Raw genomic sequence first — 25,204 nt, 5'->3', positions numbered from 1 at the left:
CATGTTTCTTTGGAAACCTGAAATAGGGGAATACAAGGTAGGAACAAGCATGTTGTGAGACTGGTTGGCATCAATGGCTTCTTATCAGTTAGGTATAACAAACGTATGCCTTTTTTGCAGCTAATGATAGGTACGTTTCAGAACTAGGATGTCTGATAATGATAAAATGTGATATTTAGTAAACTTGACTGAGTTTTTTCTTAATTGTCAGAGGAGTTGAATGAACCTATTCTCAGTGTTCTGAAGATCTGAGTTTACAGAAACATGCTTTCAGATTTTTGTGTGGCAGCTAAGTAAAAGAGCTAGAGTGGAGAATGACACCGAATATTCCTTTTGTAGTCCACCTATATTCTGGAGATTAAAGACTATATTTGTTGTACAGCAGATGGCATCGTGAGTTCAAGAATAGTGACTGAGTGTTCTTGTAAGACTTGTGATATTTTTAGCATTAATTCCACGCCTAGTAGATGAAAAGTGCTTCTGTGCAGCACTTTCTTGTAATTAGTTCAAACATTTGTATTATTTTTTGAGATCCTTTTTAATATGTTTTGTCTTGTCTTTAACAGAAAAATGAATTAAACATTTTAAAAATATTATTTTAAGGTGTTTTAAGGGTTGTGTAAGGTTTTTCTTTCTAAATATAAGGAATTAGGTATCCAAGGATGAGGCTGTTATAGCAAAATGAAATTGGTATACTCAGCAGTGTGCTTCTACACATATTCTCATTTTGAGCCTGGTTATTTTTCTGTGGATCACCTGGGATGAATTTGAAGCCTTTCTATTTTAGACTTTTCTGCTATATTCCACACAGCATACTCTGTAGAATATGATATTAAGGCCCATGTTTTCTTAGCTGTTTCCTTGTCACCCTCTAGCAGTTCCATCACCTGTTTTTTTTTATTATTTTAAGGTTTGTTTTCAGTTTAGTCTTTCTATCGGCCACACTGTTACAAAGGTATTTTGTTTCTGTCTTAGTTTTTATCCTTTGTTAAGCTGAAAAAAATATTTTTAACATCAAAAAGTTAAAACAATAAAGTTAAAATACTTACTTAATACTTTTGATTTTGTTGCACTTGTGTGTGTGTATGCGCAGATATGTATGTGTGTGAGATAAAAAAGAACTGAATGTTGAACCGTTTCATCTATCTGGTTGCTTTTTAATGAAATGTGATTAAAAACTATAAAAAGAGAAATCACTTTAAGAAGCATTTACTAGTGGAAATGGCAACAAACCCTTAGTTAAAATACTCAAAAAATACTTCTCGTTTCTGCATCATTAGAAACATAAAAGAAGATGAGGTGAAACATAGAGATAGCCAGGGGAAATAAGAATCTGCCATGTGTTATGATTCCAGTACAAGAAAGATAAGTTTAATATGTTTTTAGATGTATTTACTTCAGTTCTTGCCCTGTAACTGCACTGTAAATACAGAATCAAATCAAACCCCTCTTAACAAGATGAAGCACTGTAAGGAAATGAGGATCTTCAACATTGAAAAGTTTTCCTACATTGATCGTACAAAATGGTTGTCCAAGAACACAAATAAAATGAGTGAATTTGTATAGTCCTGGATATTGAAGGAAGCCAAACGTGTCTTATGATAGTGGTTCATTTCTTCCTATGGAGAACAGCATACTATAAGGAAGGCAGCTGCAAATATTTTGCCCAGAATAATTTGTCAGGAAATGCTGACTGCACAACTTAGTTTCTTGATGTGGTTTTAGGTCCAGATTTTCTTGTAAATGAAGCCTTTTTTGAAATAATTTTCTAAACTTGTTTGGCACATATACATGTAATTATTTTCATTGATACAATGGAGATAACCATGATAAATACTGAATTGCAACTACATTTCAAACATCTTGCTGACTAGGCAAACAGTATTTATTCACATATTAAGCCCATTTATTAAGAATCTTAACTTCAACAGTTTATTGTGGTAGAAGGTGACATGCAATACATTTCAGTCCACTAGTTTTTTAATATTTATGTTTGATGACAACTCTACAGATAGAAACTGTAGTGTAATAATTGATTCAGAAGCACATTTTTTCTTTGGATTCTCTGCCCAGTTTTTCATCTGGATACTCTGTTACATGATGAAATATCAATATGGTAGAATGACACCTTAAAAATAGACTTACCACTTCCCTGTCTTTTCTGGTAGTATAGTTCTCAGGGGCTCAGAGGCTTCTCTAAAACTCCCCTACAAAGTGACATCATAGAAACTTGAGTTTGTAAAGTAATATACATGTTCTTCCTTGGTACCTGTCTTCACAAATTAACTTTTCATCCATTCTTCAACTCATCATTTCAGGAAAGTTAATTAGAAGTTGGCTGGAGGATCTTGCATTTCAAAACCACCTTTTTGTTACTGGTGTTTATTTATGAACGTGATTTTTTTTCTTTCTTTTTAGGAGTGTGGCATAATTTTGTTCTTGGTGTTGCAAGTTTCATTGTTCTGTTACTGCTGCCAGCCATTCTTTTCCCTTTCTATTACACGGGTGTTGGGGCACTTGTCACTGAGGTTGCAGAGGTAAGAAAAGATCTTTACTGTTTTCATATTGTATGCTTTGTAACCTGAAACGTAAGGGTGTCTCTTATTATCACAATCAAATTTGGTCAGTGCAGCACTCTGCAGAATCTATTACGTTGCACTTTTTGTCTGCCTAAAGTTTCCTTCTCAGTCTCATGTTTTTAGTATTAGTAAATGGAGGAACATAGCATGAATAATTATAGACTATTCAGCGTACTATAAAACTGTTTAGACATTTGAGATGAGTTTTCAGGCTTAATTTCAGGGTTTTTTTTAACTTCTTTTCAATATTGGCACCAAGTAAATCTACTGGAAACTGCATTATCATTCTAGTTATTGCTATCTGGTTTTAATGTTAAAGATTATTTTGAGCTGTTTTCCTTGCTTGTTTGGTCAGCTGGAAGCAAAGTAGAGATAGACTGCTGAGTTTCTGGCAAGGACTGATTTTTTTCCAACTTAATCAAATACAGCACAGCTGTAGAGCTGAAAGGAGCTGAAAGGATTCAGTTTTTTCTTGTGTCTAAAAGTGAACTGATATAACTCAGGAGGAGAGTGACATTTATTGTGCTTTATACCTTCAAAAGTATACGTACACCCTGCTTTGTTGAAAGATCCAGGGTATTAATTTAAGCTTCTTGAACTTAAAATGGTAGGAAAACCCACAACATACGAACTTGTATGAAAATAGTTACTCAAATTTGAAGAGTTCCCTTGGAAAACTTCAGGATTTGCCCTTTTCTTTTTCTTTGCACTAAGTAAGTTGTTATTTGTCAAGGAGGTTGTTTTTGTAATGCTGTATCATAAGTTGAAATAATCAGTTCTACTGTAGCCTGAGATTTTCTGTTTCTCTGGGAAGTGTCTTAACCTAAAGATTTCATGGCTATTTGGCAGAACTGTAAACAAATCCTTGTAGTTTTAATTATAACATGACTGACTTCACTGTTTCTTCTCAGGATTCTCCTGCTAATGGACCAAGAGGTCTTTTTGTGGGAGACCTTGTCACTAACCTACAAGACTGCCCAGTCTATAGTGTGGAAGACTGGAATTCTTGTCTGGAAGACATTTCAGAGAAGTCACAGGTCGGCTACTGTTTAAGTGCAGCCACCCTACAGCAATTAAGCTTTCCAGCTAGAGGTATGACTTTAAGTGCTCTCTTCATTATTTTATATTGTAAGTTTATCATGTCTTAGAGACTATTTTGGATTTAGGATTTGTTGGTGGAGACAGATTTCTCTTAAGTTGAGTCTGCTATCCTATCTTAAGCAGTGACCAATACGCCATTCATTTTTGTGAAATCTGAAAGTAAGAAAGAGGTAGATAGAAGATTGGAAGACCTGTGAAATTCTTCTGTCATCCTATACAAATATCCTGTATGATCCGAATAATGAAATTTGCCTCTTCAGGATATTGCATAGCATGGTTATTAGCAGTAATAAAATTATCTCCTCTATTTTTAGTTCAGTTATATGGATCATCTCAGTGACCTTTTGCAGTTGTAAATTCCACACGTTACCTTACTGCTTTGATCAGCGTGACATTACAAATTGTATGGCTTAACCCAGTGATGTGCCTTATTATGCCCACTTCTGATTGGTCTCACTATACAGGTTTTATGTTTCATTTGCTTCTTCAACCTCACGATGTCATTACTCATAAACTTAGTTTTGCCTGAATTGCACATATTGCTTCTAGAAGTCAGTCTATTTCCTTCTGTTTTCATTTGTACATTAGAGTGCTTGTTGCTGTAACAGCTTACCCCTCAGAAACAAAAAAATGTGAACTGAGCTAAACTAGAACAATAAACAAAAATTAAGTAGAACAAAAAAGAATAGTCAAATTGAATTGGCTGAATGTCTTGTCACGTGCCCTAAAGCTCTCTAGAGTTTGTTTCATGCAAACATGCATGGAAACTGAATTCCAAAGGTAAGGGGCTGCAGCTGAGCAAAACCTATATGATGCTATTCAGAGCTTTAAAATTGTCACTGCATTTTACCATCATACTGGAAGTTAACAGGAGGTCAGGCAGCTTGATGACCTATGTTTTTTTGGTGCATTATAGTTCTCTTGTGAGACTGAAAAGGTAATTTATGTATTTTTTAGTATGTAAGGAAAGTAATCTTACAGCTGGAACTAAGATAAATATTTAAACTGGAAATTAGTAGAGTATGGGTAAGATCCTGCTTTTAGAGACCTGACAGTTTGTACTATCCCTCTGAAGAGGCGGGCAACTTTGGCACATGCTTTCAGCTGTGCAGGGATGGCAAGTAAGAACCAATTCTTAGATGCTGTATGTATATCTGCTTAGATTCTTCTGTTCTCTGGAATGCAATTTCAGAGTCATGGATAATAAAACTGCATATTCTGCAACTGAACCAGTCCTATTTAGATTGAAATACTAGAGACTTAATACTAGAGACTCAATAGTGCTTCCAAGCTTGGTTGCGGTATTGTGTTAGCAGCCCATTGTCCCACTGCTGCATTCTAATCAGACCAGTCTGTCTGCATTTTCAGAGCCATAAGCCTCCAGCAGCGAGAAATATTCCTCTGAAATTAAATGAACTCTGTTTGCTCTCTAGCAGCTGTCATTTGTCAAAATCTTGACAGTTCACAACTTGACATAAATACAGAATATCAATAAAAATGTATCTAGCAAATGGACCCTATCTACTTGGCCATAAAACAAATGGCGAGTAAACTATTTGAGTATGAAGCTGGACAGAAAACAATGCCCCAAGGACCTTCTTGAAATTAAAAAAAAAAGTAAAAAAGTATTTTCAATGTAGTTTATAAGGAAACTAATTTCATGGTCATTCACTATTCAAAAACGTATATGGTTGCTTAGCCTCAGGGTACTTGAAAAAAGGATTGTACGGTACAGTGCTTGCACCTATAAGCCCCAGGTATAAAGCTTCATGTTAGTGGACTGCAGATTATGCAGTGATAAATCATCAACGAGTATCACAGGCTTCATCTGCCTAAGGAAGGTACTGCAGCGTTGCTGTGACACAGATTCTTACAGTGACTATTCTTTTGTGGGTTTTTTAAAGCTGTTGTTGCAGAGTACGTTAGGTTTAATTCATTTAAAGAGTATCTGTACAAAGATTCTGTACCAGACTAGTTAAATCATGGTTTAAAACATCATTTATTCACTGCTGCAGCCTTCAAGGCTTGGAAAGCTTTCAAAACCTGAATACTTGTAAAGGCTTTCACGTATTTAAGAGGACATTTTGAGTGTTGGTCATTTCCGTAGCCAGCCAGTGAAGTAGTAGGTGACAATTAGGTACAGTAGGTACAGTAGCAGGTAATAATTTTCTATGACAAGCCTTAACGCAAGTTGGGGGCAATGGATAAAAGCATTTTGTAATTTGTAATGCTCAGGACATTGCAGTGGTTAGATCCCCCGTATCTCAAGGAGATTTATTACAATGAAAAAATCAGTATGTGACATGATTGAAATCAGATGACATTCACAGATATAAGCGGTGAAGCTTATTTTTAGTTGTGACTGAACCACAGCTAGGCCCTGTGAATTACTATCGTTCTTGAAGGCTACAGAATGATTTGACTTTATTCAGAGACCAATTGCTTTTCATGAAGTTACTGTAATATTATTTGTTCTTTGCCTATGTTCTTTAGTCTACAGAAGACTGGATGGCACAGTTGAGTGTTGTAGTAACAACAGCCTCACAGACGTTTGCTTTTCATATAGCAATAACTTGGACAGCCACCTGGTAAGTTACTTAAACTGCTAATTCTGTTTGGTAAATCTGAAATTATTTATATTAAATTTGTAATATTTACCATCATTTATGCAGCATACTCAAGTGCTTAATACCTACAATTTGTAATAAAGGTGTATGCATATGTTATTCTCCCCATTTACAGCTTAAAAAACCCAAAATATTGCTTATGATTTTTCCCATGATTAATCAGGGAGTCTCTGGAAGAATCAGAAAAGATTCCTCATTCCTTTAGGCAGAGACATCTCCCCTATTTTCACCACTGGATGCAGGATATTGGCGAGAAAAAACAGCTTTTGAGAACAAGGTGAAATTGCTTATTTTGGTGCTTCAGTCTTTAAAGGTACTGAGCACTACAGGCAAAAACTGGACTCTGTTCAGTTATTTTGTCTGAAGCTAGCAGTGCTGCTCACTAGGTTAAACTAAAAACATGCAAGAGAAGGTCCTAGAGATTGCCTGGTTTCTCAGAATCAGGTCCTCTATTTGATTCCTTTTTCACCATGTTGATTTTCTTGTAACACATGAAAACACATAAAGTTTTTCAGTAGGATTTTTATTCTTTTCAGAAGACAGAAATGTTTGTTAAAATGCATGATTGATATTGACAGTGATGGAATATTTCTAACAGTTCTCTTTACAAGAAAAAGAGCACAAATACCAACTGTGTAAACTTTTCTACACATACCAGTTTGTCATTGTTCTGACCTCTAAGTTAAATACCTAAAGAACTGGAAATCAGTCTGTTCCTGCATCTGCTATGTTTACAGTTTCTATGATGGTAAACTTCCCACTCCAGGGTGATTTTGTGGTATTTAACCACTAAGAACTGAGCACAGACCAGCAGTTCGTTTGAAAGATGACAGTGGCTGGTAACATCCCGGAGTTCTGCAAGATTTGATAAATCACTGCCCCACTGAGCTTTGACATTCTTAAGCTCATAGCTGCTACTTAGGAACAGAGAAGAAATAAAAGCATCCAGAAGCCTGTGACCTTCAAGTGTACTTAGATTGGCTGTGAGTTTCTGAACAATTACTTCAAATAGTCCTTGCAGTGCTATGCAGCAGTATTTGAAAGTGTGTCCTCTCCCCCTCAGTAGAATTGAAAGAGCTTGTATTGAGTTTAATGGAGAGTGTCTGACACTCGTGCATCTATGGGGATTGCAACTATCAGGATGAGAAGCAAGAAAATCCCTTTTTTTGTTGTTGTTTTTGTCTTCCTAAGGCAAACAGTAGATGAAGAACTTTCCTTGCTTGTGTTTAAGAGCAAAATGAAAATCAGCACTGAGCTTTTACGAGAGGCATGAGGGGGGAAAAACAATTTCCTGTTCCTTTCTGCTGTACTCTCTTTGGCCTGTGGGGAGCAAGAAAGATCTGGTCTTTCAGACTGCTGAGTGAGAGTGTTATAGGTAGGACTTGGGACACAGCACTGCATTAAGTCCTGTGCTCATCTTAGTTGAGAATGGTTTCTTAGTGATCACACAGCCGGTAGGTTTTTTGGTTTGTTTGCTGAACATAAGGTTTTGTTCAGCCAAATGAGGTTTTAGATAATGAAGATTAAAACTTCTCAAACAGGTGAGTCACTAGTATGTTGATACAAGCTCTGTTCATTAGAAATCACTGACTTATGTTTAGATGCCTTGATTTCTTTTGTGCATGTGTGTACCTTTTTAAAAATAGTTATCTTTATTTTGGTACACGTGCACACCCTGTCTTCCACATTCCACCAAAATGGAATGACAAGCTGAATATATATCAGGAAGAGGTTCTGCAGGATTTGAAAAAAAAAAAAAAAAAAAAAAAAAACCAAAAACACTAAATCAGATCTGAGCTCTTCATGGACTGGTAGTATATTAGTGAGGCACTTCCTTCGCTTTAAAAAGGACTATATAGTACCTTTTTTCTGATCTGTTGGAAAATACCTTTACAGTTGATAATAATTTTAAATGCCCTTTGCAGTATGCCTGTCTGCCAGCACGAAAAGTTATTGAGGCCAGCAAAGTTTGTCGAACCAACATGGATTGCCAGAAGGACTCTGTTCCAAGCTTTTGTGTGACTCCTTCTTTAGAGAACCAAACAAGACTAATCAGGGTAAAACATCCACCCCATATTGACATGCTGTATGTAGGACACCCTATGCATCTTCAGTACACAGGTTGGTGTTATTTATTAAAACAATTTAAGAAAAAACATTTCTAACATTGTTTACTTTGCCTGGCTGCTTGAACAAGGTCTTGGAGCACTTGTCAGTTAACTTGTTTAATGCAGAATCCATTTCTTGTTACAGCCAGTGGAGAGACATGGACTACTCAGGCCTAAAATGAAATGTGCACAGTGCAATGAGTTACGAAGGTAATAGAAACCATATGTGATATGAGATAGTTGGTTTTTTTTCAGAAAAGTATGAAAGGGCTATTTCAATAACAGATCTCACTCAGGTTAGTCATGGGAACCAGGCACCTGCATTTTCCTAACACATAAACTTCTCAAAATACTATTGTAAAATCTCTAGGGCATCTTGCTGTAAGACCTTGCCTGGAATATTAGCATGACTGCTTAAATCATACCTAATATCCAAGTATCTGTGACAGATTCCCATAACTGCTGAGCCACAGGTACAATTACAACATAGTTTTTTCCTGATTTTTATTTATTTATTTGAGTGCCCTAAAATAAGTAACATACAACAGCTTAGTCCCTTTCTTTGAAATGGACTATGGCTCTCCTTTAGGCAAGCTTATATGCTTAAGCCAGGTATACAAGTAAAAAGTAATTCTGCTCTTGGAGCAAATATGGAAAGAATGAACAAATTCATCTACATTCCTACTTAGTAGCTTGAGTGGCATCGTGAAAATTAGCTTCAGATGGCCTAAAAAATTCTGAAGTGTTAAAGTAATGTCCCTTCCTGTGAGGAAGTTCTCTGTTCCTCACAGACGGCTATACCTCACAGGGGGAGATTCTACTTCAGACATCTTGAAGTACCTCCTTAGCAAGGCATTGTACTTTTCTGAATAAGCACTGGAATTAGGTACAAAAAGCTTTAGAAACAGTGATGAAATCTGGTAGTGTAAATCCATTAGCAATCTTGCATAAACATATTTTTAGTTAATCTCTCAGTCTTTATCTTTCTGTACTGGTCATATTTTAATACTGCATGACAAATTATTTATTTCTACTTGTTTACACTCTACCCTCATTTAAGCGCAAAATATGATCGCTTTACTTGTTATTTCTGCCCTTTTGCCATTTAGGAGGAAAAACATTGTTCACCTGTGTGATATCGATACACAGTTCTATATTTGATGACATCTATTCCAAACGCAGCAACAAATTTTAAGAATAGAGTTTGATAATTATTTCAAGTTCCCTTTCTTGGTCTCTAACAATACAAACTGTAGGTACTGTAGAATAATTGATATTGTTCTCTTTTCTAATATGTTGGAGCAATGGAGTTTTAGTCAGTGTTTCCTACTGAACGCTAATTCTGCAAAACGATCAGAACCTGTCAGTCTTTCAGAAGTCGGAAAAGAATGTTATTGCATCTAAAGAGGTAGTTCTACTTTAAGAAGTTACTGTGTGAAAATACAATTTACAGGAATATAATTCCTAAGTGATTTACTGTACCCGGGGAGCTGCACATTGAATGTGCTAATTTGAAAGCTAAAAGCTTGACTTTATAATAAACTTCGCTGCAAATGCAAACTGTACTCCCCTTGGAAAAACACCAGAGCTAAAATTATAGGATCCTGGCTTGGGCAGCAGGTAGTCTGCTGTACCATCGTAGGGTTCCATGCATTCCAATGAAACAACTTCTAAATATTTCAGACTTAACTTTGCACTGTACAATGCTGGCTTCGGGACAACAGGTTTGATTTTTTTTCCAAGTGTGACCTATCAGAATGTGGTAACCATTTTTTTACAGTTAAGAAAGGAAAATAATTTCTTCCTCTACTGTGTGACTTTTGAAATAGGAATACATTTTAGTGAAATGCCCTATTCTTGACTGTGATCTTTCTGTCTGCAGGAAACATTACTTTTTAGAGTAGTGCCACATTTAACGCTCAACCTGATATGGTGGTTGTACTAGTTTGTACTGTAGCTTTACTTTCTCTAGTAATGTCACTAAGGTAATGTTTGAAAAACATTCTAAGATTATGCATGTATTATTTTCTACTTAGGCTTGTATTGTTGTCATGATAGTCCTGATTTATGGAGAAGCAATAATTATTTCATATTTTCATTTGAAGCTAGCTTCCAGGTACATTATTTTTAAAATTTTGTATTCACATTCACAAGGCTATACAGCCTAATTCCATGAAATGTTTCTGTTTCCTCAATGTAAAATATCCTAGCAAAAATACTTTTTGTTGATATAGATGCTATATATTGCTCTTGTTTCCAGTATAAAAAAAATGTAAAGAATCATACTCCTTAATGAACTTACAGTGCTGGAGATTTTGACAAAACTAAACGAGAAGGGATGATGAGGAATGCACATTGTTTAGGATGACACTTTGATTAATCCTTTTAATTAGCATTCTCCCTGTAAAAAGTATCTAATGTAATCCAATATAAATTCATACTGTGGGTTTAAGTCGTGTGGTATTACTCAAGACTTCTATACTTTTCTTACTGCAGGACAGTTATGCTCTGGAGGCTCTCCCTATGTCGGACATATGATATGTAAGGTTGTAAGGTTGAAATGGAGGGCCCTTTTGTTATTGCCATGCAACTTTGCAGTCTTTCTTCTTTATTTTGTGTGTTGTTTTTTATTCCTTCATGTCATTGCTGGTATTGCAAAATCTTGGCTTCCTTCTGTGGCCCTTGTTGGTTGGGAAGAATCTGGTGACTAACATTCACATTTGGAATTTGCACTGCTTGAGGGAAGATCATATCCCTGAATGTTACTCTATTTGCATCGCCCATCAGGGATCCAAAACTGCAAGATTTTCTTCATGAAAATAAGATGGAATTTACCAAAGCCACTTCCTAGCTTTGGTAAGGTTTTTGGGCAACAACAGCCATAATCCCTGATTAAGGTCTGTCTGTTAGAGTCTGGTTTCTCAGTATTTCCATGCATGTTTCCCGTTATTGCTGAGGATGATCCTTCTTTGCTTTCAGCCCATATTTAAAGGGTTACAGGTGTAGTTCTTCTGGAGACCACTCAGAAATATCTCATGCTGTACTGTCTCTTTCCTCCATAGCATACATGCCCTTTCCTCCATGAAGAGGTTTTGAAAAGCTTTTTGGTAAACGTAGTCTCCAAATCACTTCTAATTAAAATTGTGCCTGTTGTGCATTCTTCTCAATATTTGCCAACACCATGTAGCATTAGCCCACAAAAGAAATGTTAATTCCAGGTCAAAGAATTGTTTAATTAGAGTGGGAAAACAATGACTGTTTTCTCTCACCCAGCCTCGTTGCTGTTCATCTCTTCGCAGCAGCGTCTTTTGAAGACAAGGCTGGAGAACATTATTTCTGTAATTCTTTGCTTTTTCCTCAAAGGACAGATTGCCTGCTGCCATTAGGTTTGATCCATTACAGCCACTAAATTCATTGCCTCATATTACAGTATCTAGAGTTCAGTACAGTAACTTCCTGAAGAGTTTCTTTGTGTCTTGGAGATTGCTTCAGCAGCAAGGTTTGGAGTTTAGAGCCTGTCTACTGTCTGTCAGGGACAGCAGACAGTTTGTTATAACAAAGAGGGAAGGAGATTAGTGATCCATTCTAAATGTAGGCACAACTTCAGGTTAAGGATGATGACTTGTTAGCTGCCATTAGGTGTTTGTCAAGAGCAGTCAGGCTTTGAAATTACGCTGTATTGAAGTGTGTGTCTTTTGAAACCTTTGAATACACTGTCTGCCTCAGCCATTTTGCTGTTTTGGCTCATGAACAAGAGGTCTGGTCAGGTGGTCTGATCAGATGTTCTGATACCAGCCTTCAGCTTCATGAGTTGTTTGCTTTGGATATCACTTGACTTGGATGTCTCTGACTTTCTGAGCTGGGTGATGTCCAAGATTTCTGACTGTTATGTTCTTCACTCAGTAGTCATAGAATCATAGAATGGTTCAGGTTCAGGACCTTAAAGATCATCTAGTTCCAACCCCCCTGCCACGGGCAGGGACACCTCCCACTAGACCAGGCTGCTCAAAGCCCCATCCAGCCTGGTCTTGAAAGTAAGCATCTCCTTCGAGCTGGAAGTCTTTGAGCTGAGTCCAACAGACTTATTTGTTTTCTCTCAGTTCCCCTTAATCAGAGGTCTGTCTTAAGCTAAGGTAAGAGAGAACATAATTTTCAAGCCATCTTGGCATAGCTGTGGCAGTTTTGGTATTGGAAAGTTCTCTTCTTGTTGCCACACCAAAAGCATTCCTTCTTTGGGACTGCTTGCTATCCAAATCTCTCCATGGTATGCTTGCTGGTTGTAATAATTACCTCTTCTGACTCGTCAAGAAGGTCTCTAACAGAAGAAAATGTGTTTATGTGGCTGAGTGGACCAGTTCTGTGCTTCTGCCTTTGCAACTACTTTCCCTTCATCTTTGTTCCAATGTCCTTGAATTGTTTATTGAACCTGAAGAAGTCTGGTCTGAATCTTAAGCAAGATATACTTAGCAGCACTTTTGGTATATTATGTACTAATACTGGGGTTTCCAGTGTTCTCTTAGCCTATGGTTTTAAAACTTCTCTAAGGGCGGGTAAAATTGTTCCTTTCTCAGGGGGTGTTTGTATTGAGTGGGATTTGAACTCTTGCTTTCACCTGTCTCTGTGGACAAGGTATTTCTTACAGCTATAACTTTTTCCCAGGTTGACAGGGGAAATTCAAGCTATTGTGGCTGGCCTCAACTCGCATCCGGAGTTGTTCTTTAGGGACAGAGGGACTATTGTTGATACTGTGCAAGCTCATTCTTAAGGTGGTTTTCTAATTCTGCCTTAATTTACTTAAACCTCTTCCTTCCCTGGGTAAGACTCCCCTATGCTATGAGTGGAGCCTTCTCGTAGGAAAGGTGTCCCTCTTCCAGCTGTCACAGAACTAAGGCTTTCAAATGGTCCCTGAGGCTCACAGACCAAGACTGCTGTTTACTTTGAAAGACTGCATCAAGACTTTTTATGAGACAGCCCAGATGGAGCATCCCTGTACAAACAGAGTGCACTCTGGGAGGTCTCAAGCTACCTCAGTTTTCTTTGAGGAGTCTCTCATAAACATTTGACATGCAGACAGATGAAGCTTCATGTACACCTTCAAAGAAGTTACAATACTAAAGAAGTGTTTCAAGGTCATGTGGTACTTGACACTTCAAATTTACAGTCACTATTTAAATGAAGGATGCTGTGTCCCACCTCTCAGGTTTTTAAGTTGCATTAAGTTACACCTTGGAGTCATCTGAAGACTGAAAAAGAAACTACTTACATACTGGCTAACTGGTGTTAAGATGTGTAATGCACCCGTGCATCATGTCCTAGCCTTTGCTTTCTCAGAGTGACTCTAGAACTCTGCTCCATATCTGCCCCGCTCTTATACCCCCTGAGAACAGGGGTATCTTCTGCAGGTACTGCAAGAGAAGAATTTTCTGGCCTTCGGAGAAAGTACCCACACATGTGCACCCACAGTATGAATGTATACATGTGGACTGCATATGTTGAAAAACTATGGTAACTGGTAACTATAATTTCTTTTTATATGTTTTTCTTTGAAAAGGACTTAAATTACACAATGTGGTCTTTACTACTACAGATGTCCAGTTGCCTCTGAAAATATATATCTTAGATCTACTTTTACTGAAATCATGCTAACTGTTATTTTGTGGAGTGACTTTACTATGATAGTGACCATGTTTAAGAAAGATTTAATGGCTGCACTCTTTTAAAAAGAAAGACAAAGCAAAACCATATTTAGATTGGTTATTCATCCTTGAAGAAATGTGATTTCAGATCTGATTTTTCTGCAAAATTATAATTCATAAATGTTATAATCCTGGAATGACTGTTCATGTTTTGTGTATCTTTATCTTTTCTTTTCAGTAAGTCTCAGCAGTTTTGTACCAAGACAAAACTTTCTAAGCATCGATCTGCCTGTGGTGATAGAGACGTTTTGCAAGTATCCTTTGAAGTATGCTTGTTCTTTTAAGGCAAGAAGGGAAGCGATTAGAATTTGGTGACCCAGCAAAATTTCAGTTGGATATCATTTTAGACAGGAAGCTCTGAAACATTTTTGTTGCATTTTAACATCTTTATCCCATCTCTGCATTGATTATTGTCCATGTGACAAGCTCAAAATGAAATCTCTCACTTTCTTGTGCTTAGCAGGATATTTTTGGTCAGTGCTTTTTTAACTCTTTCTTAAGGGTGAGTCTTAAAAGCTGTGATGACAAAGTCAAAGTAATCCTGAATTTACGGCAGGACAAATTGGATGTTATTGCTAGCTTTGTTATGTCAGAGTTTTATCATTTTTCAGTCATTATAATGAACTAAATAACAGGCTATTGTTGTTGTTTTTTTTTCTTTTCCGTCAACAGAAAAGAAAACCTAGCCTATTCAAAATGTAGGATTACAATTCAGGTAAAACATTTGTATTAATGAGCAAGATTATATATATCCGTATACGTAAAGGTGAGTAGGCTTAAATATGGCTAATCTAAGAACCCTTAGCCTTAGAAATGGAAATGTTTATGTGTGGCTATAGAACAATTAAACAGTGTAGTTCAGATTTGTCCATAAATCTAGAGTAAAGATGCTACATGTTCCCTTTTCTGGGGACACACCAAGGTTCACGCTGACCCAGCTGCTTTCTGAGTCGTATGTCTTCTTATCCAGCCATTGTAGGATGGAGGTAGGTATTAATGTTAGCAAGCCTTTACCAACAATAAAAATTATCTACCCGTGCCTTATTCTCACATGCATACGCACATACAGAAATACACTGATCTTTTCTGGCTAACAGGCGAGTAGGAGAGAGAGGCCAGGTTTCCAGTTACATTCTTGCCATTTACTTACTCCAGCAAGGGAGTGTTTTGGAAAATATTCCCAATTGTTATTTCATACTTAGGTCATAGGTCTAGAATACCTTCTTACTTCAGGCATGGTGTCAGAGCTATAACCTGGCTCCAAAACCACACAAAGCGAGGGAGGAAGATGGGCAGCGTTAAGTATTGTTTTGCAGTCTCCGGCTTTCATCTGAGTTGTGAAGAGTGCAGGTTGTTTAAGTATCCAAACCTAGTGCTTAAAAAAAAAAAAATGAATCTATAAAGGCAATTCTCTGAGTTGGTATGTTATGGTGTAAAAATCATTGTACTCATATAATTTCCGTGAAACAGAATGGTAGCTAAAAAAAGATAATAAACCTCATATGCTTCTGCATACTAAAAATAAAAAAAAGTTTTGTATTTTATTTTATTTTTACATTTTCTTGAATATCATTAATAAACCTTAACTAATGTCAACCAGGTACCTAATTTCCCTGTCAGGAGCACTGGCAGTTATCAATGCTGTACCCTGCTTCGCTTTGGATGGTCAGTGGATATTGAATTCATTCCTGGAAGCCACTCTGAGCTCCCTGATTGTAGAAAAACAAAACAGAGAGCTTGTTGGCTTTTTAATTTTGCTTGCTGGTAGTGCACTTTTGGCTGCCAATGTTGCACTGGGACTTTGGATGGTGACAGCACGATAGAATATTGGACGCTCTTCCATCAGTTCTCAAAGTACACAGAAATAATTAATCCATTGCCTTTTAGAACTTCAGTACTGAGATTGAAATAATTCCCTTAAAATGGCACTGAAAGAACAATCAGTGGTGGATGCTGTTTTAATTTAAATCTGTACATTGTGCCTGTGGTCGTGAGAAAACTAATAGAAAGAAGTAGGAACCTTTTCATGTACTCTTTAAGCGATGTACTAATTTTGGAGAAATTGCATTGTAAAGTTTCACATGAAAAAGCCTGAGAATTCATTAATTTAGATCTCAAAATAAGGGAATTATTTGGCCTCAAATATTTGTAAAGTGGGAGGAAAAAAAAATGCTTAGGTTTTATTTTATAATTTGAATAATTGTCAGAAAATTGTGTGTAGGCTCTGATCATTTCTCAGTCAGCATAGTCTTGAGTGTCTTGTTTTTTTAATCTGGTGTTCTACCAAACTGGACCCTAAGAAGCCCTAAAGTCTGATCTCAAAATGGTGAAAAGCTAAGAAAATACTTACGGTGTGTTAATGAGGAGAGAGAGGCCATATGGGTTAGTATCTTTCCTTTCAGCTGGCCAAAATGACTGGAAGCACGTTGTCCTCAGGATGTATATGAGAAGTGCCAACATCTGTTAAGAATGAGGCATGTGGGAGGATATGTGGGAGGATAACAAAGCCCACATGTCTGTGTTTCTTACACATTCAGTTGTATATTATCATACACAGATGAAGATTTTTTTTTAAAGGCAATATTTGTCAGCAATAGCCATTAGATAACGGAAATTTAGTTTCTGAGTGATGAAGTATGCTGTGCACAATACAAGTGATAAGTAATGTTTGTGTTGTTTTACTCAGAAAATAATATGTGTTATACCTGTTTACAGTCAAAAGTGAAACCTATTGTTTTTACGGTGTCTATCTTCTGATGCTATGCATGTAATATGTACAGTAACTCACTGATGGTTTTCTGTCTTTCAAAGGGTTGTTTTCCTTTGATAGAATTCATTCTGTTCAAAGATAGCTAACAAAGATGTTTAGCTGAAGCTGATCTTGGATCAGAATGCTTAGAGGAAAAATACAATCGTGAATTGAACTATTTAAACATTTGGCTTTGCTTTCTGAAATGAATACAGACCATATCCTCGTTCGTAAATGAACGGTGGAGGAACAGCCAGTGTTTTGCTGACTGAAGTATGTCTGACATACTTTGAAGGTCTTTAAGTCTGTAATGGTTTGTCCCCAATAGGAATACATATTGACTGTCATACCCTCCTGTGATATATTGCCTAATTTATATAAATCAGGTTCATTCAGCTGCTTGCCTCAATATAGGCTGATATTACAAAAAAGAAAAAAGCTCTAGTTTGGGAGCCTAAATATTTGCGTTAGGGATATTTTGAAAAATACCCTGCAGCTTCTGTCTCGTACAGTGCTCCCCATAGGAGCTGCTGCAGCTCAGAGTTCCTTTACAGAAATGGCCTTTCCATCAGGAGCTGACGTGGAAGCTGATCTCAGGGGTACTGGCCTGCAGGGAGTACTGAAGCGTTCATGGCCGGCCAACATGGATGCTCGGGGCACTACAGGTGAAAGCCTGGGTAATTGTAAAAGAGGGGTTGAGCCCGGTTCCTGGTGCTACTGTGTGGATTCGTAACTATGATGTTTGCATTTGTCCACTGATGTGTTGATGTATTTTTGCACAGTAGCCTTCACGCTTGCTTAAGATGTATTCTTTTCTGATGCCGATGCAAGCAGTGATGAGAGAGCATGTTTGTTTATTTGTTGTTGTGTTAGTTTACTTACCTCTCCAGTGCCGTCACAGGCTCGGTGGGCCTCTTGAAGTTCACCTCTGCGGTGAACCCGCGCCTCTCAGCCATTTCAACTCAGGCGTTGTCAGCACAGATCTTGGTAAGAGAGAGTAAATCCTCCGGTCAATCCAGCGTGAGTCGGTCCCTTTGGGGACTGTTAAAGGTCAGACAAAGTGCAAGAAAGGAAAAACAGTCAGAAACTGCCAGCAGGCTTCTCTTTCTTCCAGAGACACCCTGAAAGTCTATAGCTCATCGTCACTCCTGGAAGCATATAGAGGTTTCAGGGTAGCAGTTCTGATGGGCACTGCCATCTCTCCGTGGAGAGGAGGGGCAGGAGCAGCCCGGTTCTTGCATAAAGCTTGGCTCTGACACTACGCTCCAGGAGCTTTGTCGCTCGCCTAAGTGGCTGCTTACTCATCTGGGCTCTTCCTTCCAGTGGCTCTGTGCCACTCTCCTCTGTCTCTGTGTCTTGTCCAATCTATAGTGCACAACATTAATTGGCATTTAGGACTTTTAATACAATTTAGTAAGACAGGATATTTACTTTTTAAAGTGGCTACTATTTATGTGTCAGAGTTGCATTGCTGTCTTATTATCTAAAGCAGCAAAAAATGCATCTATGGTGATTTCAAAAATATTTTGTGAAAAACATCTCAAGTCGACTACAACTGCTTGGGACAATCTTTTAGCATAGTACCCCTCCTGAATGTGTAGGCAAGAGATTTAAAAAAACAAAGTTTCTGACTTAACATACACAAGTTACGTCTGCTATAATGAGGCTGGCAGGTTGTTCCTGGTTATTTAATGTGCTACCAAAACATGATGTTTTATCAAAGGAAACTAAATCCAGTTTATTTTACTTTACACAATCACTGAAAGCCACAGTTATACTAAGTAGAACTTCAGTCTGTGTTTGACCTTATAATCAAAAAGAGGGAGGAGAAGACATCAGTCATGTTTTTAGCAAAACAGACATGCTAGTACACTGTAAAGATGCTGGTTATCTTTTATAGGAGAGATAGTACTAGACGTGTTTAAAAATAATTCATGGGTCCATTTTTTTGTGTGCTTCTACTGAAGAAGGGTCTGATTTAGTTATGTACAGGTGCTTTGAATCCAGACTTTAAGCAAACTGGGTATGAATGGTGACCCAGTGCATCTTAGATTACTTGTGGACAAAGGTAATAGTTAAGTTGGACCACTCTCAGAAGAAAAAGTTCTTCAGTGGATCCATTTCATTCTCCTATAATCCTAACATCAGATTACATTCTGATAAGCAAGTGACACGCATTGGGAAGAGTTTTGCTGGGATTTTGTTTGTTTAACAAGAGAGAACACAGAAGGACACAGAATGGGGTTTTTTTGTGTTGTATTTTTACTCTCGACTATTTCTGTTTTTGTAAAAATTGAAAGGAAGTCTTTCCTTAAAATGAAATTTTTCCATTTCTCATTCTAATTAGCCTCAGAATGTAGCATATTCTTTAATACAGAATCCATCAATATAATTATAGGACATAGTAACTGGAGTATAGAACAGAACACTCTTAAAGATTGGATGGGTACTACTATTTATGTATATACTATGCATTTGAAATCTGTATCAGATGGAAAAAGCAATGTCTAACATTGGGAAGCGTAATATATAGCTTTTACTTGAAAACTGCCAGAAGAATTCCATAATTGTAATCAGTGATTGTTCTGATTTTTTTTATGAGAATTTTTTTATATCAGCAGACTTCCATAGCATGTTCTGATAATCCATGATATGACATGAAAATGGCTAACTTCTTAGCATGTGGGAAGTTACACACTCTTTGCTAACTTAGGAAATTAAAAGCAGCTTGCTTCTGTACAAGTTAAATGAAAGTGACTTCAGTAAAAAAAGTAAAGACAAACTTGCAGATTAGTCAGACCAAATTTATGAGCCACAGTGGAAAAATCTCTTAATTCATCCTTTTTATTTAGAATGAAACAAGAAACTGTATTGGCAGTTATATTTTCAGTGATGATGATTCTGTGTTTGTGTATATGCGTGTGCATACATGTATACATACATATAAATAAGATACATACACAGCCACAGTCTGTATTGGTGCTTTTTTAGGGATAACTTAGCAGTCCTCCATACTCTGCAATGAAGGCTTTTTTTTCCTTTTCCTTCTCTCTAATGAATTCCATGCCTTTCACTGGATTTTAAAATTGCGGCTATGTTTTTCTCCCATAACTGATCTAACTCTTCTTTATTAACAGAAGACAAGTGATGGACATAATGTAGCCACAGCTGCATAAATTCTGTTCAGCCAATGTTTAAAATGTGTTTCTTGCTTTCTGTGAGGCCTCAGCTACAAGCATGGTAAACACAGATTTTTCAGGGCAACTAAAAGCAGTCAACCTTAGAATCCATCACTCTCTAAATGCTGCTGTTTCTGCTGTTCTGAATAACTGGGATGAGTGAGACTGTGTAGATTATACTGAAGAAATAATGTTTTCAGGACAGACCTTCCCATGGCAGTCAGGATGTTTCAGTTTTCTTGAAATAAGGATAAATTTTTGTTCTCTTTAGAACAATCCAAGTTTTCTAATAAGTTTCCTTTACATTTTACGTGATGGCAAAGGGTGACCTGTAGCAAATAAGTTTTTAAATAAATTCTGTATGGCTTCTATCTGAAAGATCTGAATTTGTATCTGGATATAATTTATGACAGATGAAGAAGCGTTATAAAGATTTAGGTAGCTTAGTCTGGTTTTAATTATTTTAAAAAGATGTGAATTAAACTCTAGAAGTAAGTAGTTATTTGTAAAATATGCATTCTATACACCTGCATTCAGACCAGTTCCCGCAACCAGTCTTGCCTCAGCTTTGTTCTTGTGACCTTGTGAGTAAGGAAGCTGAATCTAACTCAGGTAAGATCCAATATTAGCAGTTATTTTATACCCTTTTTACCCTGAACTTCATTTAACACTATAGATGGATGAGTTGTTTAATGTGGCTGAGTTATCTGGGGTACGTATCCTGTATTAATGCAGCATTTGGGAAGTGGTGTAACTTCCAGAAAATTACTTTTCTTGTTCCTTGGACTCATCCACTATGGTCATGTGAAGAGCGGATGGCAGTGACTAAGGGCAGTGAAGAACCTCAGTTTATGGCAGCTTTACGAAACCTTCACACTGCTGACCCAGTGTGAAAGGACAGGAACAAAGAGCAGGATATGACACTGCAATTCCATTTACATTGGCATGAAGCATGAATTGAACTTGTAATTATCATTTCAGAGCATGCAGATATATTTTCCAGCCTTTCACTGAATCATTCAGTGACGGGCGATCCAACTGTTTTGGGGTTTGTTTTTTTTACACTTTGTCATTCCGTGTAGTGACCAAGTGGCATGGGTAGTTGTAACTTACTGAGTAAAATGGACTTGGATTTTTCTCACCTCTAGTTGTTCATCTTGAGGGTTGGGTTTTGCAGCATCATAGTGTAATTGACCTTCACTTGATACTAATTTGAAAGTTTGGAGGCTATTTCCAAGCCATCACTAGAGAAATCTCGTTTCTTCCTTCCCAAGTTGTTTGTTAATATTTTAAATTCCTCTTTTCCTTACATAACTTTGCTTTTAGATTTCATATGCTCAGACGATCTTATCTGAAATCTGTCAATGAAATGTGTATTGTTTTGAAATTCACTGTGGAGTTTTTTTCCTCTACATAGCCTTATTTTTCACACTGACTCACAGCTGTGGAATGTTAGATTTCTAGACCCTTTGTTCCCACTATGCATTGTTCATGATCATGTTTTTTTAAAAAAAGGAAAAAAAAAAGAAAGCGTCTTTTTTTAAAATGTCAGCTAACAAATATATGGAACACTTTGAATAATGTATTGTGCTTTTGTTTTGCCTTTTTTCTCTATTTAATCAACCAAACAATAAGTATTGTTTTCTATGTATGATAAATGTATCCTGCAAATAAATTCATTGTTTGATTGTTAATGTGCTTAGATCTGTTTTTAAAAATAAGGTAAGAGTGACATAATTCCTTACTTGTAGCAATTACCGTATTCTCTCGTATATTCTCATACTCTTACGTATGTAATTTATATTCTGTCTCTGGGTACCAACGAGGTACCACAAGGTACTACTATCCTTTTCGGTATCTGACCACCTCCTAAAATTAATAATCACTTGACTTTCCCTTATTTATCAGCTTACCACAGTAATGGTTTGAGTTATAGCAGAAATACATGCAGACAGACACCTACACGTTGTTCCGGAGTGAAGCTACCTTCATTTGAATGTGCCCAAGGTACATCGTGACTGCCTTACAGGAGCAGATCCCTTTCTCTTGTCTTAGTTCCTGTGTGATTCTCTGATGGAGTTATGGACCTCTGTGAGCTTGGTTTGTAGTGAAATATTTGACACAGGGTGCCATAGTCAAGGTAAGTGAAACCACCTCTTTGGGTGTTAAGGACAGTCCTGTGTGAAGGACTTAAAAAGTCAGATCTTTGAATGACGTTAAGGTGATGTTATGTATCACAATCTTTGATTTGTAGAGACAGGCCAGCCCGGAGCTGGGCACATATCCCAGCTAGTTCTGAACAAATTTACTTAGGTATCCAGATGCTATCTGGGGCTGCGTTAGCAGGGTGTAACCAGGTTATTTAGCTTTATTTGAGAATGAAGCTTTATTGCTCAGTTTCTTGAGCAAGATCATGTGGAGTTAGCCAGGTTATTTGTACTGAGAACTAAATTGTCCTTTGTTGCTTATTGGACAAGCTGTTACTTTATACAAGCGGAGCTGTTTCAGCAAGCATGGCTTTGTTCCCAGATAAAAGATTACCATGAGAAACAGGCACAAAGCACAGATCGGACACATTGGTAGGATTTCCCAGATAGGTCGCTATGCAATTTTCTGAATACTTGCATGAGGAGATGGTGCTTTTTTTCCTCTGTTTCTTGCCCATGTTAAAGGTAGAGACAACAGTTTATTTTTTCTGAAGCATTTAAGCTTCTAGGAGGGTCCTGAGGTTTTTCAATTGATTTTAGAAATGTTAACCCTTATTCTGATCACGTATGTTCTGTAGTCTAGAATAAAAACAGTGATGTCTTAATGTCATCTGGAGGAATGTTCCCTTAATCACTAATATAATTTCAGGATGAGATTTAAAAAGAAATACTGTATCTATGAGGCTTACTGCTGGTAACTTTATAAAGAAGGCTTAATATAATTCTTCCTCTGATCATACCAGTTTCAATCACCAAGCAGAAGCATTCCTAAGCACCTTCAGTAGACCTGTTTGCATTGAACTGACTTACTTAAATCTTTTTTAAGATATTTATGAGATTTTGATGTGAGCTAGCCAATGAAATACAATTTGAGGTTTAATTCTAATCTTATGGTGGTAAGCTGGGAGAATCCACAACTTTCATGAGGTCTAACCAGCAGTCACCCAGACTTCTACCAACTTTTTCCCCCTTTTTTTTACCTCAGATAGATGTGGGTCTGGTGTTTACCTTGATGCTTTTAAGGCTCCATTGTTGTTGAAATAGCATTGGATGTTCTTACCAATTACATATCTTATTCTCTACATTTCTGATTAATTCTACTTCTTTTTAGTTCTTTGTGAATACAGTAGTGGCTGAATAATACGTAACTGCCACTTCTGAGAGTCTTGAAAACACATGGTCATACATCCTTTTTCATTTCCCCTGAAAGGAATCTTTCAAACTAAAAAGAAAGACTTTTTTTTTTTTTTACTTGCTATTGTATTATGAAAGTCTCTGTATCTTTTTCCCTTTCACAGCTCCATGAGGATCTCTACTAAAATACTACTACTACATATTTTTTAATGTGTAAATTCCTCTGAGCCTACTGAATTTGATTCAGTTACCCACATAGGCATCTGTTGTGGTCTGAGATATCCTAAGGTGTTCTTAGGTTAATAACCTGACTTGGAATGACGTTTTGAAACTCATTCCCCAGTTGTCTCCTTTTGTCTCCAGTTGGTTTAGGTCTTAGGGTTTCTAAGGCCTACGCATGGGGTTGGCAGATGTGGGTGAGGCCCTGTAGGAGATCAAAGGCATTCTGGACCAGCAGCTGGATACTCGGAGGGGTGGGTACCTGAGGGCATTTTGTATCACGCCAGATGCTTAGATGTGGGAAAAAAATCAAGGCAGAATGACTCCTTTCCTTTCCTTGCATTTCTTTTCTTTTTGACTCATGAATTAAAGTGGAATATGAGGCTTTTTGCGTGAGTTTTATTTGACATAAAAATACATCCGCGCTTTTCTGTTTGTGCATAATAGTGCCATACAGGCTGTTTTATAAAAGTTAGGCTAGCAGAATACATGCATTATCCTCCTGCTCTGGACCTTAGGTCTGGAAGCAGCAGAAATGAGTATTGCTGCCTTATCTACAGCAAGAACAAGGAAGGCTTATTTTATAAGGAGAATACCATCTGTCTCCAGATGTGGAGTGGTGGTAACAGCAGTGCACAGATTTAGAGGAAGCGATGAAGAGGCACCAGGTGGAGACAAGACTGCACGAGGGGACTATGATCATCTTGGCCAACTGCCACAATTGTGTACTTGATTCTTTTTTTTTTTTTTTTTTCTTCCCCTTGCAGGAGAAAAGAATTCGTGGGGCTTACAGTTAGGAATGGGATAAAATCTGGGAAGGGGCGTGACAGTGAGAGGTGGTTTATTCATTTACAGAATCTTTAAATCAGAAAATGAGCATGTGTACTTTACGAGTGGAGATACAAGTGCTGTTCAGTAACTCCACGATAAGCATTTTTACTACTTTTTTTTTTTTTTCCCCCTTGAAGCATTTATGCAGCTGACCTGCAAATAAAACTGACAAACTTCCATCATGGGTAGAAACATCTCGTGTAGTAAGATCAGAAGCCTGTCCTTCTAGATAGTAGTTCAGGGCATTTACACGTCGGAGTTGTGTCCCTCTCCCTCTTTAAGGGTCGGGCCTGATCTTACTTTCAGTTAGTCTGGATGCAAAGTCAGAACTTTTCTCCCATTTCCACATTCCCTCTTCAGCACGTGTTGACCTCACAGGTGCAATTATTAAGAAAAATTAATCAATCCATTTTTATAATGTTTTGCCCCTTGGCTTTGTTTTCATTCCTGCAGCTATTTGAATAACTAGCAGAAACTGGGCCAAACCACCTGTATCTGTATCATCGCTGCAAAATCAACAAAGCCAGATTATGAACGTGCATTATAAACCACAAATTCCTGGGTGCTTAACACTGGTTATACCAACAAACTTTTTTTTTTTTTTTTAATTTGGCTGTTTACCACTCTTTATTAGATGATTGAATCTATTCCCTGGAGATGTTCTGCGAGGCACTTGCAATGCTCAACGTGCTGCAGCGCTGAAGGAAAAAATGGGCAAACCAGAACTTGTATTGTATGCTTTTTGCAACTAGACAAAATTCACTGTTTCATTTA

At 37.3% G+C, this 25,204-nt stretch overlaps 1 protein-coding gene across 3 annotated transcripts in view; it reads left to right on the top strand.

Moving 5' to 3' along the window:
* MBTPS2 (membrane bound transcription factor peptidase, site 2) overlaps nt 1-17,738 on the top strand; it is a 32,221-nt gene extending 14,483 nt beyond the window's left edge. The window contains exons 6-12 of one of the 3 annotated variants that reach the window (XR_012589611.1): nt 2,419-2,537; nt 3,491-3,671; nt 6,174-6,268; nt 8,233-8,428; nt 8,561-8,625; nt 14,290-14,365; nt 15,712-15,775. Coding sequence is in view for 2 of the 3 variants with exons in the window: in XM_074604945.1 (XP_074461046.1) it covers nt 2,419-2,537; nt 3,491-3,671; nt 6,174-6,268; nt 8,233-8,428; nt 14,290-14,365; nt 15,712-15,776; nt 17,415-17,593 (911 nt within the window). In the remaining variant the exon portion in view is untranslated. Of the gene's footprint in view, nt 1-2,418; nt 2,538-3,490; nt 3,672-6,173; nt 6,269-8,232; nt 8,429-8,560; nt 8,626-14,289; nt 14,366-15,711; nt 17,286-17,414 lie in introns of those variants that run through there. The other 2 variants (XM_074604945.1, XM_074604954.1) reach the window with 2 other exon arrangements.
* Nucleotides 17,739-25,204: the final 7,466 nt, after the last annotated feature.

Source organism: Larus michahellis, chromosome 1 (genome assembly GCF_964199755.1).
Source record: "Larus michahellis chromosome 1, bLarMic1.1, whole genome shotgun sequence".
In the NCBI taxonomy this organism is placed as follows: Eukaryota; Metazoa; Chordata; class Aves; order Charadriiformes; family Laridae; genus Larus; species Larus michahellis.
This window is presented reverse-complemented; position numbering and strand designations above follow the sequence as displayed.